This window comes from Elephantulus edwardii, unplaced genomic scaffold (assembly GCF_000299155.1).
Source record: "Elephantulus edwardii isolate Elephantulus edwardi_28Jun2011 unplaced genomic scaffold, EleEdw1.0 scaffold00028, whole genome shotgun sequence".
Taxonomy (NCBI): domain Eukaryota; kingdom Metazoa; phylum Chordata; class Mammalia; order Macroscelidea; family Macroscelididae; genus Elephantulus; species Elephantulus edwardii.
Window position 1 is genome coordinate 7,967,574 of NW_006399778.1, and position 15,277 is coordinate 7,982,850.

The following is a 15,277-nucleotide window of genomic DNA, read 5'->3' on the forward strand; positions in this document are numbered from 1 at the left end:
CTCTGTTCTGATGACTGCCTCTTGGTCCAAGTATAGGTTTCTCTTTAGCATGATCAAGTGTTCTGGGATTCCCATTCTTCTGAGAGTCAGCCACAATTTGTTACGATCCACACAGTCAAACAATTTTGCATAGTCAACGAAACACAGATAGAAATTCCTCTGGTATTCCCTGCTTTCAGCTAAGATCCGTTTTCTGAGACTGTAAATCACATGGGAGGAGACTGCCCATCTTTCTTCCCTGGAGCAGCTTGTGGAATTGAACTGCTAGAGATGTGCTGCCTTTGGATTAACAGCGCAGTTCCCTACAGAGGACGCCATCAGAGCTCCCCAAGGGAGAGATGTAGGAGGCATAATGATCCACATTTTACTACTAAGTAGAAGTGAGGCTCAATTTACTTGGTTAATGGCTTGTGGAAAGGTTAATGGCTCTCCTGAGGTTAGACATGTAGCAAATGGCCACTATTCTTATATCCTGCTTTGAGAAATGAGGTGTGTATTTTCTTGCAAGATTATTCAAAGTTATTCTTTCAGTTAATTTGATCACGTGTTATATTCTAGACCTAGGGATTACAAATGGGAACTGAAGTGCAGGTTTTATATTTGCTGACTGACACACGTTTTACTTTCCTTCTGTAGACTGAGAATGGTCTCCAGCTGCCAAAGAAAGTTGTGGATGCCAAGAGAAAGGTAACCGATTCCCATACCGTTGAGTGGAATTGGATTCCTCTGGGACCTATACTGGCTGGCAGTAGACATGGCTGAGTGCACAAGCTACAAGGAAACAGCCTCCAGCCGCCACTTGCGGTTTAAGCTGCAGAGTCTAAGCCGACGCCTTGATGAGTTGGAGGAAGCCACCAAAAACCTCCAGAAAGCAGAAGATGAGCTTGTAGATCTCCAGGACAAAGTGATTCAGGCAGAAGGCAGCAACTCCAGCATGCTGGCAGAGATAGAAGTGCTGCGCCAGCGGGTGATGAGAATTGAGAGCAAAGATGAAGAAATTAAGAGAGCTGAGGATCTGTGCCAGCTGATGAAGGAGAAGCTCGAAGAGGAGGAGAACCTCACCCAGGAGCTGAAATTAGAGATTGAACGGCTTCAGAAAAGAATGGCCGAGCTAGAGAAGCTGGAGGAGGCCTTCAGCAGAAGTAAGAATGACTGCACTCAGCTTTGTCTGAGCCTAAATGAGGAGCGAAACCTAACCAAAAAAATCTCCTCAGAGCTGGAAATGCTCAGGGTCAAAGTGAAAGAACTAGAATCTTCTGAAGACCGCCTGGATAAAACAGAGCAGAATTTAGTGTCAGAGTTAGAAAAACTGAAATCATTAACTCTGAGCTTTGTGAGCGAGAGAAAATACTTGAATGAAAAGGAGAAAGAAAATGAGAAATTAATAAAGGAGCTCACACAGAAGCTGGAACAGAACAAAAAAATGAACCGCGATTACACACGGAATGCTTCCAATGACCTGCGGATTGAGGACGGGATCTCTTCCACATTGTCATCCAAGGAATCAAGAAGGAAGGGCAATCTGGACTATCTGAAGCAGGTAGAGAATGAAGCAAGAAACAAGTCAGAAAATGAAAAGAACCGAAATCAGGAAGACAACAAAGTCAAAGACCTTAACCAAGAAATAGAGAAACTTAAAACACAGATCAAACATTTTGAATCTTTGGAAGAAGAGCTTAAGAAAATGAGAGCCAAAAATAATGACCTTCAAGATAATTACCTAAGTGAACAAAATAAAAACAAACTTTTAGCCAGCCAATTGGAGGAGATAAAGCTACAAATCAAGAAACAGAAAGAGTTAGAAAATGGGGAGGTAGAAGGAGAAGATGCCTTCCTGTCCAGCAAAGGCCGGCACGAAAGGACTAAATTTCGAGGCCACGGGAACGAGGTGTCACTGTCTAAACACACATCCCGGGAGCTGTCACCGCAACATAAGCGGGAACGGCACCGGAACAGGGACTTTGCTCTCAATAATGAAAACTATTCTCTTAGCCACAGGCAGCTGTCCTCGCCCAGTTTCCCCAACAGGAGGGCAGCCAAAGGTTGCAACTTGGGGGTAGGTATGGACAGTGGGACTCAGGAGACAAAAAGAACTGAAGACCGATTTGCATCTGGCTCCTGTCAGAATGAAGGGAAGAAGTCCAGGGATCAGCCCTCGGTGTTGAGCCGCTACCCACCAGCAGCCCAGGAACACAATAAAGTTTGGAAAGGTACTTCCAAGCCGGGCAATGAGAGCACATTGAAGGGAAGAGTGGAGAAGACTACAAGAGCATTTAATGACACTGCCCATGGATCTGTTCTCAGTGACACAGCAGGTAGAGGTGACAAGGCTTCTGACACCTCTGAGACCCTCTGTGGTAAGAGGGTGCAGGTATCTGCCAGTGGAAGCCAAGCAACACAGGCTGCAGACTCTGGAAGCTCCAAAGCCTCATCTCGAAGATCCTCCTCAGAAGGGCTCGCAAAGGGCAAAAAATCAGCCAACAGTCAGGAGACTGATCCCAATTCTCCAAACTCCAAGGCTCCTGTTTTATCGAAATACCCTTACGGCTCTAACTCCAAAAGTCAAGAGAACATCCTTCAGAGCTTTTCAACCCCCAATAAAGAAGCAGTTGATCATCCTATAGCAGTTGTGATGGAGGACAGCAGTCAGCATGAAGCCTTGAGGTGTCGAGTGATCAAATCCAGTGGCAGAGAGAAACCAGACTCAGATGATGACTTGGACATGGCATCTCTTGTTACTGCCAAATTGGTCAACACCACCATCACTCCAGAGCCGGAGTCCAAACAGCAGCCCAGCTCTAGAGAAAAAGGGAAATCTCGAGGAGCGCTTAGAACCTCCCTGTTTGAGAATGACAAAGATGTTGGAACAGAAGGTGAATCTGTGAAACCTGTCAGAGCCTCCCCCACTGCCATAGAGCCTCCAGATGCCAATGGTGTGGGAGCGAAGAGCCAAAGGCCCTTCAGCCCCAGAGAGGCCTTGCGGTCCAGAGCCATTATCAAACCCGTCATCATTGATAAGGATGTGAAAAAAATCATGGGCGGGTCTGGAACCGAGGCTGTGCCAGAGAAACAGAAGTCCATGTCCAAATCCCAAAACAAAGTGACCAGCAGTATTACTATCTACCCCACTGACAGTAGCAACCCAAGAGCCACCCCTGCGGAGGCCTCAAAGGAGAGGCACACATCCACCAGCAATATCCAGGTTGGGCCACTAGAGCTCACATCGGTTAGCAACTATGTCAGCTCCCCCTTTGAGCTCTCCATTCACAAACACGACATCACCCTGCAGCTCTCAGAGAGTGAAAGAACGGGAGACGGGCCCCTGAAGAACAGGCCAGAAACAGTGGTGTCTCGGAGCAGCATCATCATCAAGGCATCAGATTCTGTGGAGCGCAACAGCCACACACCTCCTGCTGAGACAATCAGGTGGAAAAGCCATAATAACTCCTCAGAAGTGGGCTCCGCAGATGCCCGGCACGTCACTGTGCGGAATGCCTGGAAGAGTAGGCGAGACTTGAATTCCTTAGATGACTCCCCAACTCAAAGAGGTAAAAATGTGGATTCAGCCAATGCCTACATTCAGAGGTCTTCCACAGACTTCTCAGAACTTGAACAGCCCCGGTCGTACCTTCTTGAACAGAGCACTCGCAAGGTGGGGAATGCAGGTGATGGCCCTGAGCCCTCTAGAAGGACACAGAGTAGCCTCACTGTATCCGAGGTGCTCACCCGGCGCAGCCGTGCAGGAGTCGGCGTCCCTGCAGCAGCCTGGAACCACTCAGCGGGCCTGGTGAGTCCCCTTCTTCCGCCTCACCCCCTTCTCTTGTCCTTCCTTCCATTTCCCCTTTTCTTCTTCTTTTATTCGGATCCCTGGGACCCATGATAAGGGAACTGTAGAACTGGAGGACATGGGTCGCTCAGAGAACTCTTGAAAATCTGGTGGGCCTGGCCTGACTTGAGGAAAGTATTTGTCAGAGAGAAATAGGACCTTCCATTTTTCTCCCGTCTATAATGCTCTCTGTGAATTCTCATGAAGAATAATCACAGCCTCTGTTCTCTGGGGTTGCCACTGTAGCCAAAGGGGCTCCCCTTGTCCCATGAAGCGGTTCTAGAAAGGAAGTGTAAGCGCCAGCTACAGTGGAGGGCAGCTTTGAGCGAGGCAGCACCCTTTCTGTGAAGCCGAGATGAGAACCAGATGGACAGGTTCTTGGCTGCCCCAGTTTAGACAGCAGGTCTTTGCAGGCTGCTGTCACAGGGGATGAGAGAGGGTTGACATTGGGCCTGCTTTATGATCTTTAGGCTGGAAAGCTATCTGGCCTGTTAAAGCATCAACTGACCAGCACCCCTTTCAGCCCATCTCCCTGCCTGTGAGAGCGTCTCTCACCTTTCAGAAGCATGCTGCCTGTAGAAGTCAAGGAAGAGAGAGCAACACCCTGTTCCCACCCCAGGCCCGTTCCTAGAGGCTCCTGCTCAGTGTGAGCCTCCTTGTCTTCTCTCATTTCCAAGAACCCTTTACTGGCCTGTGTTGAGACCACACTTTGGCAGTTTCTCTTTATAGCTGTACTGTGGTCTGGGAGGTAGACAGTTGGGGTGAAGGGCAGGAGTGTCTTATTCCTCACCAGGCTCCCCTCCACAGCTCACTGTTGTCATTTATTGGCACAGGAGGACAGTGAAGACTGCACACTTGGTGTCTACAGGCGACCGCACAACTCCCTGGACCAGCCTGAATTGCCTGTGAAGCAGGGGCTGCCAGATCCTGGGTGGGTATGGGCCGAGGACCGGTTACGGCCACCCAGGCCCTGTGCTGAGGAAAACTGAGTCGGCTGGGTGAAGTCTACTGTCTCCCCTCTGCTCCTGCTTCTCACCTCTTCCACCTTCCTTCACACGAAGGATACAGGGCCAGTTAACCAGGCGGGGACGCGTGGCCTTGGCTGGGAGACTGCGGCAGAGAGCCAGGCTGTGGCACAGACCATTCTGCTAGTTGGCCAGAGAGGATCAGAGACTCCAACTGGACAGAGCCAGCCAGGCCAGCCTTTCCCTGATGCATGAGTCCTCCCTCCCCAACCTACTCCCTCCAGAAGTAAGGACCACTCTCATCCCCAGGTGGAGAACATGGACATGGTGAATCTCCAGCACACAGCAGCAGCCAAAACTCTGCTCCACTCCCTGACTGGTTTCTGTATCATAGGGCAGCCCTTCCCTGTATGGTTAGTGCCCCCTTTCTCAGTCTCCACACAGCATGCCTTGATTGCCGTAAGGGCACAATGTCCACTATGTACCAGCCATCAGGTCCATCTAAAGCTTTCTACCTTGGAGGTCTTTCCTTTAGACTCTCAAAGTAGAGAGGTCTTTGCTGCCTCTAAAGGGGTCCTGGGAAAACCCATTAGAGTGAAGCTGCTCTGGCCCAGCCCCCATGAGGATTCTCATTGGAATGACATCCCTCCCTCCAGCCCTCTGCTTAACCTTCCAGAGCACCCAGACATTCATACGCCCCATGCATTTCCTTCCCTGAGCACTGATAATGCTGCTTTCTCTCCTGTGCCTGGAGACTTTAAGCCAAGTCCACATTTCCACCTTGGAATATCTTCAGACTAAGCTTGGCATCACTCAGCACTCGGCCTCCTAGGAAGCTTCCAGCAGGAAGAAGCAATTTCCCTTTAGTTCCTCTGCAAGGAGGAGATGGGTGGATGGTGAGGGTCCCCCCTCCATCTCCTTCTCCCTCATGCCCCCCGAGGAGGTATCGCACTTTACCGTGATGCATTCCTATAGAAGCGGGCCGCAGATTCTGCACATCAGCGCTCAGGATAATGATTGCATTGGAGGATAGGGATCCATTCCCACTAAGGACCCCAAACCGACACAGTGCCATGTGCAGTGGACCTTTCCAGAAGCCACATGAATAAAGTGCAACCTTGTTGATTTTATCATTCACATGTGGAAGTTAAGAAGGCCTATGTATTCTTGGCTCCTTCCCTACAGCATTCTCCCCTTCAAAGGCTGCCTTTGAGAAGCAGGCACTGCTGCTTCATCGTGGAAGAAAAAAAGCAATAGATAAGGAGTCAGGAAACCTGAGTTTTCTTTGTGGATTTGCTGTCTTCTTTCTGTAGGACCTTGGACAAGTCTTTGAGATGATATCTGAGGGCATTCTATCCCATGTGGTGGGATTCTCATTTTTGGAAGGTATCTCTGCCCCCCTTTCTGATGTTTCTCTGGGGTTATTCTTTCCATCTGTTCTATGTTTTAAACTCCTAGGAGAGAAGCGCCCTCAACCTGTCAATCTGGGAAATGAGGTTGCCCGGGCAGCCTTTGAGGCCTGCTGGAACTCTAACCCTGCCCAGGGCCACACTCTCTTGGCCCTTAGGCCAGGATGCTTTCCACAGCACAACTCTGTCTTGCTCCTGTGCCTCCCTCTGAATCCCCTGGCAAGCCCCCTTGTGAGTCATCTCAGCCTTCAGTCAGTGTCCAGCCTCTAGCTGTACTGGTTTCTGCCACCCTGGAGAAGCATGAGGCTTGCCTTCCTTTCGGGGACAGGAATGTTGTGCTCACTCTTCTGTTTTCTTAAGATTTGCCAGTCTAGGGCATTGTCACGTTGCTTGCCATTCCACCACATCCCCGCCTCAAATGTGTGACTTAAGATGTTTTCAGGATCTTTCCCTGGTGATTGTGGCCCGGGCCACTGGCCAGAAACCAGCAGGCTTAGGGTTGCAGCCTCCTTGCCATTCTCCTTCACTAGTTGGCAACCCTGAGGGTCCAGTGGAAACTGACTTCTGTGGTGGTCAACTGAGAGCACAGGAAATAAGCCTGTGACCTTCTCTGGCGGTGGAGATGGAAGGGCACCAAGCCATGCCCCCAAATATCACACCAGTAGTTCCCATCTTTGGGCCCTGGAGCCTTGGATTCTGGTGCTGTAGCTCCTGGTACCAAAGTCTGGATCTTTCCATGTTTCAGTAGCATGATGTCTGCTGCTCTTCACAGTGCTCTGTAGACAAGGGACAGCTGTGGTCCCCTCCTGCTGGGGCTGCCATCTTGAAATCTGAGTGCAATAAGGTTTGATTGTAACAGTTACTTCAGGATAAGTAATTGTTTCCTTAATCTGCACACTTTGTAGAACCGCTATAAAATAGATTTTATTTTTAAGTGTTCTCAGCATTGTGGAAAATGCCATTTGTAACTGCAAGTGAAGGCTTGAGGCTCTTCCTCTGGGCTTCAGATGGCTGGCTGGCAAGGCTGGCTCTCAAATTCCAAAGTTAGAAAGCACATTTCTAACAAGCAACCACAGTGTGATTGTTTGGACCCAGGTCTCACCATCAGGGGCCCTGAAAGAAACCTCTAGAAAGAGGAGAGAGACCTGGTAGATGAGCATTTAGTTGTCTAATCAAGCCAAATATGTCCATGGTTCCAGCCAACAAACCCACTTTGAGAAGTCTCCTTTGCAGCCTGGCTAACTCTTGACAGGTGTGTGTTGGTGGGGCGGTTCCTATGAGGGTGGGGAACCTGTTGTCTTTGCTTCTGAGTTGGAAGTCGAGTTGGCTACATGCGGGAGATGGTCTCACCCACCTGCTGCCTGTTTCTTCGCTCTGGTACAGAAGGCAGCCAGGGCCAGCGACAGGCAGTAGACGGAGGCGCTGCAGCTGCTTCTGTCTTGGTGGAAGTGACACCGCTGCTGGGTGGCTGAAGGTTTTGCAGTGGGACAAGAGCCCTAATGTTGGCTGCAGGCAAGCTTGCACATAAATCCCCCCATTCTGTAGGGGTGGGTGGGGGTCAGTACTGGTCTAGGGCATGTCGTCCTGGGGCAGTTTTTGTTCTTTATATTTAATGCATCAGTGCCAAGTGCTACCACCTCCCAGTAAAGGAATAGGGACCCAGAGGCTGGGTTCCCAGCTGCCTTTGTTGGGGTGGGTTTTTTGTTACCCCAGCGAGACTGCTTTGGAAGAGCTGCTTTTAGGAATTATCCTTTGAAGACCCCAGGTGGGGAACGGGGGTTCTTCACAAGCCTCACAACCAAGAGCATAGGAAAGGGGCCCTTATTTTCCTGCTGCTTCACAGCTCAGAACATGTACTGAATGGAATGTATTTTTAAGAGAATAAAGTCTATTTTTTTGTATTTTAAAGATTGGGAGGGTTAGGGAGGTAGCCCTCAAATTGTTATTGCATTACTGGCCCCTTGGTGGGGCACCAGTCTTGTCTGTCCACACCTCCTTGCTCAGGCAGGTACTCTGGTCTCTCCTGCCCCCTTGGAGTCCAGGCGCAGCAGCTTCTCCATCCTGCTTCAAGCACGGGACTGAGGAGGCTGGACTCCATCCCTGGAAGCCAGGTCAAAGCCATGAGCGGTGACTCAGGGCTCCTTGGGTGCATGTATAGAATTGAAGCTGCCTGCCTGCATGTATCCACCGGCGCTCATGCCTCTGTTGACTCTGCAACACAGTATGTAACCAATAAAGCTCTCCAGTTTCCATGTTCTCGTGTGAGTCAGTGCTGCCCCTGTGTCCATGTCATCTGTGTCTGTCTGCTGTGTGTGGAAGCACCCAGTATCTCTCACTGCATCTCAGACACCTCGCCAGTCTCTGGTGTTGCTGAGGCTGGGACGGGGCATGCAGGACACACACAGCTCAAATCGGACACATTGCAGCTAGCTAGTTCCTGACTACATTTTCAAGCTTGTCACAAAAACCCCAAAAAGTCTCCCAAGTGGCCTGTTAACACTTACTTTAGAAACGGTCTCTTAGAAGCACCTACTGTATCAGACTTTGAGTCCCTCTGAAGTTAATGGCAGAGCTGCGATTCAAATACCGGGTACACTTCCAACTCTGGTCTTTCCTGCCTGGACAGCAGTTCCATTGCTGTATACTTACTCTGGATCCTGGTGTTTGTTCCTCCGTAGTGGCTACTCACTCACTCCAGGCCCTGTGTTCTCCAGCCATGCTGCCAGGGTAATTGTATGGTGCTGTCATGTAGGTTCTGATTTGGATTTACTGTAATACAACAGGATAAAATAGCAGTTCTGTCAGTTTGTCTTACTCAGGTAACTTGCGTCTGTGATGTCGGAAGCCTGGCCACCAGTAGTTCAGATACCGGCAGAGTTAGCCCTGGAGAACAGAGCTTCTGACTATAAAATACTGTGAAATGCACGACTGGTCACCCACTACTGAAATAACTTGTTAGGAGCCAGCGAGTTGTAATCCTGATCCTTGAGCAGGGTTTAAGAGCTGTAAGTTGTCTGGGGAGACTGGCCGTCTTTCCCCACTACCTGCCTGGGGGTTGACAAGCTACCAGAGCTGCCCTGGTACAGCCAGAGAAACCTTAAGGGTAATACAACCAATGTGGTGTTAGGTGCCGTCAAGTCGACTATGACCCAGCAACTATGAACAGAGGAAGGCTATTCTATGGCTCCTTCAGTCCTGTGGGGTTAGTGTCAGCTGATGGTGGTCCTCCAAATGCAGATCGGAATTGCTTTAATATTTTCAAGGCTGTGACCTGTCCTCTGAGGTGCATCTAGACTAATTTGGACTTCCAACTTTATATTAATAGTCCTGACTGTTTGTGCCATCCAGAGATTAAGCCCCCTTTTGAAAAAGGAAGTAAGATTTCCAGAAACCTTTCCGTAAATTGGGAGTGATAGTTGCATAGTCTGTACACAGTGGAGCTCCTAACCCCAAGGCCATGTTTCTCTGGTGCCTCAAATCTGCCAGCACCTACTCAGGAGAAAGGTGGGCAAACTCATGGCTTAGACACTCAGCAACAGCAGCAGGTTTATTGCATTTGTTTATAGTAGATCTATGGTAGGGGCCCTTGTAGAGGAGTAAGTATTGCTGCCTTGTTTTGAATGTTTTTCAACTAAAAGACTTCAACAACTCGGGTCGATAGGTATGAATATAGTAAGCTGGGGTAAGGTTTTTGCCTCAGGTGCTTGTTAAATGTAGCAAATACTGGTGTAAAACCCCTAGTGGTGACAGGCTTAAATACCTATCTCCCTCCTACGAAAGCACGTAACATATCAGAGTTGGAGGGGGTTTTAGTTCATAACTGGACCTTCCAGCAAGTTTTCAGAGGCTGTAACTCACGGGAGATTGCCAGCTTTCTCCTGAGGCGTACCTGGTGGGTTCTTTTTTACTGCCTTTGGGTTGGCCTTATCACTAGGCCACCAGAACACGATAGGTTACATTCAAGATCATTGTCTTGATTGCTACTTTTTTCTTTAAAGGGAGAAATGTTTTACAGCATATAGATAAACTTAGAGAAATAAATACTATTTCTACTAGTACTCAGGTAATGGAAACAAGACGGCATAAAAAATTGTCCCCAGCCAGTTGGATGCGAGCACGTTATTAAAACCTGCTGGGAGGGTTTTTTATAGTTAAGTCCAGAGCAAATCCGAAACTCCATCCTAAAAGCCTCGGTAATGACCACTTGATTTCTCATCTTGACTGGCTTGCCAAGGCCACTTACTACAAAAGTGAGTAAATAAATGCAAGTTTCTATGGATAATTAGGAGATCTGGTCACACACGATGTGTTGGACTATTAACCAAAAGGTGGGTGACTTGAATACATCAATTGTTCCCTGGAGATAGATGGATAATCTCCAATAAAGATTTACAACCTTGGGAACCCAAAGAGTGGTCACTGTAAATTAGAATTAACGGCAGAGGGTGCCATAGCTAAGAAGATCTGATGGTGCAGTGATTAAAGTACTTGGCTGCCGACCAAAAAAAAAAAAAGGCTAGCAGTTTAAGCCCACCAGAGAGGTGGCGGTCTCCTGTAAAGATTACAGCTTTGGAAACCCCATGGGGCACTTTCACAAGCCTATGTGTTCCTGTGCACCAAGATTATGCAGTGGCATACAACTATGCCCCTTTTGCAGAGAATGAGTGGGTTTTGGCTGGAGAATCTACACAGATGTTAAATTAACTGCCACATTTTGGGATTGTGGTCTTCCCTGGCCCATGAGCTTAGCTGCAGTCTGGGGAGTGTGTCCCAGGGTGCTCCTGACTCTACATCGTGATTTAGATGCATCATGTGGCCAAACCATACACGAGGTGCTACTTCCCTATTCAGCCATGGCTCATCAGGTTCTTGATAGGAACTAAGAGCCACAAGAAGCTTCCAAGATGCTCCGAGGATGCCTAAAACTACCTCGAGGATGAGGGGAAGACAGATCTCAATTTTTTGTTCTGCTGAGCTTTGCATTAGATTGGAAGAAAGAGATTTACAATTTAGTTCCTGGCTAAAAAAGGTTGAAAAAACATGCTTGTCATCCTTAAACACGAAGAACATGCCATAGAAAATGAAGATTGAGCTGGTGTCTGAACCCAGGCCTGCACTCTGCAAATTTCTTCATGTCTCTGCAGACTTTGGTGTGAGGGAATACACAGAAATAGTTAGTACACGCCATCCCCTTTTCCTTATGAATCAGGGTGAAGTCTCTTTCAGGGAGGAGTGATAGGGAATGGCAAAGGACACACCGACAAAGGAGATTAATCAGAACTGACTTTGACAAGCACTGAGGCAATTGGACAATTAAAACACATTCGGATGGCGGGGAAGAACAACAAACTGGGGAGGAGGGTAGAGAGAATGGTGCAGCAATGAAGGAATGGAAACCCAAAATCCCTTTAAATGTTCATTAAAACTAATAAAATTTAATAATTAAAATAGTTTGTACAATTTTAAAGTCCTAATTACTTCCTGAGACTTCACAATACCAGTGACTTACTAGACTAGTAAATTTCCCGTTTATTCAAGAGTAATGATGCCAGTTGAGGCCTAAGTTGTGTCTGATTCAAGCCATAGTCTTTCCTGTTACTAGCTATGCATCCGAGATCTGTACCATAAATAAGGATGACAGGAAAAGAATTGAAGTCTTTGAGCTGTGGTATTGGAGAAGAGCACTGAACATCCATGGACGACAGAGTGAACAATATGTCTTGGAGGTGGTACAGCTGAAGTGCTCTTTGCAGGCAAGAATGGCGAGGCTTCACCTCACAGGCTTTGGGCATATTGCTAGGAGGTGCTATTCCTTGGAGAGGGACATGATGGTAGGAAGGGTGGAGGGTAGGTCAAGAAGAGGCAGACCCTCAACTAGGTTGACATGGTGACTACTGCAACGGGCTCTTGTGTGTCAGGAAGCGTAAGGATGGCGCAGTATAGAACAAGGTTCAGATCTTTTGTTCGTAGGGTCACTGAGTTGTACTTGATGGTAGCTCACACCACCACCACTTGTATGGTTTACTGGCCAGTGGACTTTGATGGGTATGGACCCAAGTCCATCCTCCTCAACAGCTGCTTCATAGTTCTCAATACCTTCAGGCCACTCAGCACTCGGAATTGAGGTACCAGGAAAGCCAATATATTACAGAACCAGGGACCTTCCAGCAAAGCTACAAGTCCCTATTCTATTTGAGCCAAATAAGGCTGGCACTCAAAATACTTAAGCTTGCGGGCTAGGCTAGTTAGCCAAGAAAAACCCAGGTTAGGGAATATTAAAGGTTAAAGGCTGCTTTTGAATATTTGATAGTTTTCCCTTAAGAGTAGAATTCTTGGTTACCTGAATTGATGGCAGGTTGAGGGTAACAACTGAAGTCTTAACTCAGCCCGAAGAGAGCTGTTTATGCATTATTACTTTTGCCCCTTAATGGGACCAGAACTGCCTGGTCGTAATTCAACCCCATAGAAGATACGTATATCTGCATTCTAAAAGCAAGAATACTGGGTTTAGGCTTGACAAGTAGGCTGTGGTGGCTTAGAGGTAAGAACATGCACTGCAATCCCCAGGGCATGTGGTTCAAATCCGCCAGCTAGTCTGTGGGAGGATGGGCATCTCCTGTGATTACTGCTTCTGAACACTTGCTGAAGGGTCAGCTATGGGTCTGTCCTGACTAGATGGTTCACAACAGTGCTTACCAAGGCCCTGCTTGATGCATGGGGGATCAAGCTGTGGTCTCAGGCATGACCCCTGGAGCCTCTGCACGCCACTTTATATAGACTATGAGGACTTCTGATGGGAACTCTGATGGCCTAGAGAGGTGAAACTGCACTGCAATGAAGCTCATCGAAACGAGCTCTTCCATGGTGTTACTGTTCACCTTACAGGCCTCGTTAGCCTGAAAAGTTGTCCAGTGTCTATTTTGAGGAGTCCCACTCCACTGGACTAGCCCTTAGGTCAAGTTTGAGTTTCATATTTCCCCTTAACTCTATTCAGGCTCTTGTACTCACATCCCTTTTAGTCAGCAGTGGTGGTTGGGCACCATCTAATTGTGGAAGTTGACGTCTGTGTGGGTCATCTGTCCTTTGCACTTAATATTTTAGAAATTTTCTTTCTTCCCTCTTTATTCTGGAAGAGTTGTGCCTCATGGTTGCTTTCTACACGTTGAGTCACTATTCACCCAAGTAATGTAAATATTGTCACTGTGGACTGTTAATACGCCAGCTTTGATGTCCTCTAAAACTATGGTCCCAAGGTTCATGACCAGCAAGGTGTGTGGTTATAATCCAGAAGCTTACATAAAAGTGGCCCCTATTCTATATGCATGGTGATGCTTACATATGCATACTAGATGAATCGATATATCTGCCTAGTCTATCTTCTTACATGACCAAGCCGCCTGTCTCCTGTTATTTTCATCCTTACTTAAACAGAATAGACAGGTATTACTATGGCTTTAGAAGAAAACTGTCATTCCAAAGGAAAATACCCTTATCTAGTATACAACTCCAATCCAAAGAAGAAACAGGATGAATTTTTTATGAAGTTTTATTCTCAAATATATATATATTTTTTAAAAAAGTACATACTACATACACACACACACCCCTCACACACACCAGAGTGTAAGACGTTACTCCACAGTTCCACAGTGCTTGCCTCATTCAGTCCTCACATACAACACAGAATTCAAGATTACAGGAGAAGGTCCTCGTACTCCCAGTCACTCAAGCAAGTCACTTCCTGATCATAACGAGCAGACAGCGTTCACGGACTGCTGCCAGGAGACTGGCTCAGTGGCACATGTTGCCAGAAGAGCTTTGCTTACTGCACGGGCCTCTTCCCTTGTAAACAGCCTCTTCACATGCCCGGGGACTGCTGTGTGGGAACACCTGGTGTGGCCTGGCGTGGCAGGGTGTACATGGCCCCCAAAAACTGGTCTGCAATCCTTCCTGCTTCTCGAAGTCCACTCAGCAGAGCACCATGGACAGTAGCTGGGTAATTACGGATTGTATGTTCTCCCGCAAAGAAGAGTCGAGGAATTGGCTATTTTAGAAGAAAAATAATCATAATAATTAGATTTTTGTCACGTTACCATTATCCTTGCTGTGTTTGAACTGCCAAACTACCCCTGACTTTTGAAGGCTAACCCCTCAGTTACCAACCCATCAGTCTCCCTATCAGTAAGAATTTTCTTACAACTGATGAACAGAAATGGAAAAATCAATCCCAAGCCAGCTTTAGTTCTAGGGTGAGACTTAGTTGTACCTGTTCTTATATTCGTGAGTTTTTAACTGGGAATACCCACATTGAGAGCTTCCTGTGGGACCCAGCACTCCTGACTGCTCTGAACCAAGGCTCGCGTATTTGTTCTTCATCCGGAACCCTCGCCTCTACCAAAGGGGCCCATTAGTAACTCTATGAAGCAAGGTCTGAGCCAAGATAAGACCAAGGCTCTTTCTCAGGATATTCCAACCACCATCACAAATGGGCCTTTACAGATTCTCACACACAGATCGTGTTGCTCTTTCCTTTTTCTTGATTGTCTGAGAAGAGTGGGAGAAAACTTGCTGGCACCGTTTTCCCTCCCAGGTCCTGCTAAACTGGCCTCTTCTTAAATCCATTTTCCTACCTGTGGGGCACCTGGAAGTGAGGGGCCAGGGGTGATTGGCTGGGCCATTAAATCATAGTCATTTCCTGATGATCCAGCAGCTACGTATGAATAAGAGCCCCGGGCCCAGGGATCAGCACGCCAGCGAGACACCACGGTCTCCTTGGGCTAAGAAGAGAACGAGGAGCCAAAGTTACTGGCACACACCAAGGACAAACTGACCGTCTGCAAAGTAGAAAAGCAATAGTGTGTGGGGTGTCAGGAGGGCAACACAAAGTAGGTGAGTGAGGAACGTGGTTTGACAGCAAAAGGCCGCCTTATGGCAAGGAAGCCTCCATGGTGTTGCCTGGTCTGTGAATCCAGAGATCTACACACAACTTAACCTTTATTCTCAAAGCCACATATGACAGGAGTACCCTCTCGTAGAGGAAATACATGAAAAAGTGCCAAGAGGCTCTGTCAGATTTC

General features: G+C 47.8%; 2 protein-coding genes across 2 annotated transcripts in view; one reads left to right on the forward strand and one right to left on the reverse strand.

The window, feature by feature from the left end:
* The first annotated feature begins 642 nt into the window (after positions 1-642).
* Positions 643-4,815, forward strand: LUZP1 (leucine zipper protein 1). The gene is made up of 3 exons (XM_006883542.1): positions 643-3,787; positions 4,114-4,116; positions 4,660-4,815. Exons 1-3 carry the CDS (start codon positions 755-757, stop codon positions 4,813-4,815), a joined length of 3,192 nt encoding a protein of 1,063 aa, XP_006883604.1. The 5' UTR covers positions 643-754.
* Positions 4,816-14,058: 9,243 nt separating this feature from the next.
* Positions 14,059-15,277, reverse strand: part of KDM1A (lysine (K)-specific demethylase 1A) — an 87,770-nt gene continuing 86,551 nt past the window's right edge. The window contains exons 20-21 of the mRNA XM_006883664.1: positions 14,831-14,977; positions 14,059-14,244 (exon numbers count right to left, since the gene is read on the reverse strand). Coding sequence (XP_006883726.1) covers positions 14,059-14,244; positions 14,831-14,977 — 333 coding nt within the window. The remainder of the gene's footprint in view (positions 14,245-14,830; positions 14,978-15,277) is intronic.